General features: G+C 34.0%; 1 protein-coding gene across 2 annotated transcripts; it reads right to left on the bottom strand.

Moving 5' to 3' along the window:
* Nucleotides 1–356: 356 nt before the first annotated feature.
* LOC107903116 (protein EPIDERMAL PATTERNING FACTOR 2) lies at nt 357–1,590 on the bottom strand. 2 transcript variants are annotated; one of them, XM_016829165.2, is made up of 3 exons: nt 1,221–1,590; nt 1,002–1,060; nt 357–892 (listed from the first exon to the last, which is right to left on the bottom strand). In XM_016829165.2, the coding sequence occupies exons 1-3, from the start codon at nt 1,321–1,323 to the stop codon at nt 710–712; spliced, it is 345 nt and encodes a 114-aa protein (XP_016684654.1). In that variant the 5' UTR covers nt 1,324–1,590; the 3' UTR covers nt 357–709. The 2 variants fall into 2 exon arrangements, with proteins under 2 accessions (XP_016684654.1, XP_040950459.1); XM_041094525.1 differs by having other exon boundaries at nt 1,002–1,057; nt 1,221–1,471.
* Nucleotides 1,591–2,146: the final 556 nt, after the last annotated feature.

Genomic DNA, 2,146 nt, shown 5'->3' with positions numbered 1-2,146 from the left:
CTAAGTCCTCTTGTGGGTCCCTGCCCACAATGGTGTCGAGTTTATTGTCAATTGCCATTACTGCCTTCACCAACCTTGGAGAAGAAAGTTATGAGGTGACAAGAGAAGAGAGGAAAGCTGGGAAAGAAAAATGATAGAAATTTTTACCCAGAGGAAAACCTTTTTTCCCCCTTGTGTTGTTTAAATCAAATTTAACATATATTTATTATGGAAGTGGAATTAGCAGATCTGCATATTTATGACAAGTATTTTGCAGTGTAAGGTTGTAATCAGAACCTTCCAATTTCGTTTCTAATGAAATCTGATTGATGAGAAAAAAGTCCATTTTTTCTAAGATTTATATTTTAAGCATTAACTATGTACTAAAATATAGATAGCTGATATTAAAAAGGAAAAGATCGCAGTACAGTTGCTAAAGCAAATTGCTAAAACACTAGGAATTTCATTTTCTACTGACTATATAAGAAAAAAGAAAGGCACAAATGCTACAAGGAGTACAAAAATAAAGCTCAGTTCTACTAACTGGTTAAATGAACTAGAACAACCAAAACACTCAATTCCACAATTTACAAGCTTTCCCTTTCTGAATTTCATCTTCAAATGCAACAAAAAGAGCATCAACTAGTCATCATTAATCCTTGATTGATCTCCAATTTCTTCATCACTAAACAAATTGCATGCATACCCGCAGATTAATATATGTAGTGTGTCAGTTGGAAGGCACATGGTAGTATTTGCCTTTACACATGCATCTATAAACAACCGGGCAGGACTCAGCCATGGAGCACTTGAAGCTAACCATCACCCTCTTGCATGGAAAGCAGGGCCCACAAGCGTGGGAACAATCCGGCAAGCTCGACCCTGTCGGGTATAACTCCATCCCTAACTCTTCCTGCAAACCCATCAGCTCATAAATCACTCTTTTATTAAACTAATCTCCATATATATATAGCTTATGAGATTAGACAAAGGAGATAAGGGTCACTTAGAGGAAAACAAACCTTAGGGTTCATTTGTGTTTCATCTCCAAACTTGGTAGCTTCCCCGTGGATGCCGGCTGCTGCACATGCAAGAAATAATTTAAGCAATCAAAAAGAAAAGACAATGACATTATTTAACGTTACTACAACGGGTCATTGGGTCAATCTAAATTAATTTTTTTTTTGTAAAAAAAATTGAGTTATGACCCAACATAATGACAAGTCTAGGGCAACACTGACCATGATGAGGTGGCACCCGAAGGCTTTCTGAGGATAGGCAAAACATGAACAAGATAACAACGGCCAATAGACGTGCAACAACTCCAAGAGACAGGATCTTCATGTTTCTTTTGTTATTATTGGTATATGAGACTACACAAATTTGAGAAACTTAAAAGGAAAGACAAAACATAAAAAGAACATGCAAAGAAACAAAATATGTTTTGGGGGGGGGGGATTTGGTGGTTGGTTTAGGGTAGTAATATAAGGTTGGTGATGAAAGGGAGGGAGACATTGGTTTTAAATGTAGGAGGAGGGTACACCTGATACACTTCACATGATATCCATGGCTATCTTTTCAAAGGGTTTCACATGATTTGATAAGTCATCCACTATTAAACATATAATAATATTGGTACTTATAACTACGTTTAAACCTAAAAGTTCGAACCAAAATTTGAAACATTTATAGTAAAAATTTCAAAAAAAAAAAAAACAAGTTAAGAAGTGACATCCAAAGAATTTCAACATTTTTTAGCTAAAGTCAACTATAAGATTAGGGGTACTAAGATTGGCTGAAACATGTTCAAAGATGGAATAGCTATAATTTAATTTAGATTAGGTGTGAGATAAAATTGTAAAAATCCAAGTCAAATGGGTTCCCTTCAACCGCTACTATTTAAAATTTATTTTGTAAATATTATAAACGAAAAACAAACATTTTGAATCAACAATTTAACTTTTGTAGATTGATATGACTCATGAACTTCATTGGTGAAAGTTTCAAATTGAAAAATAAAAAATATAATTAATAATGTTCAGAGAACATTAAATTCAAAGAAGAATCTTACTGCGAATTTTGAATACATGAAGAGTTTAATCCTAATAATAAAAGTCATGAGAAATTCTCCATGCGAAAGATATGCCCTCCAAAAATTCATGAAGAA

Source organism: Gossypium hirsutum, chromosome D05, assembly GCF_007990345.1.
Source record: "Gossypium hirsutum isolate 1008001.06 chromosome D05, Gossypium_hirsutum_v2.1, whole genome shotgun sequence".
Classification (NCBI taxonomy): Eukaryota; Viridiplantae; Streptophyta; class Magnoliopsida; order Malvales; family Malvaceae; genus Gossypium; species Gossypium hirsutum.
The sequence above is the reverse complement of the archived record's forward strand: the minus strand, read 5'-3'. Positions and strand labels throughout refer to the sequence as shown.

Coding starts and splice junctions, on each gene's coding strand:
- LOC107903116 (XM_016829165.2), bottom strand. CDS start 1,323: ATGAAGATCCTGTCTCTTGGAGTTGTTGCACGTCTATTGGCCGTTGTT. Junction 1,061..1,220: donor TCGGGTGCCACCTCATCATG/GTCAGTGTTGCC, acceptor TTGCATGTGCAG/CAGCCGGCATCCACGGGGAA. Junction 893..1,001: donor AAACACAAATGAACCCTAAG/GTTTGTTTTCCT, acceptor ATGGGTTTGCAG/GAAGAGTTAGGGATGGAGTT.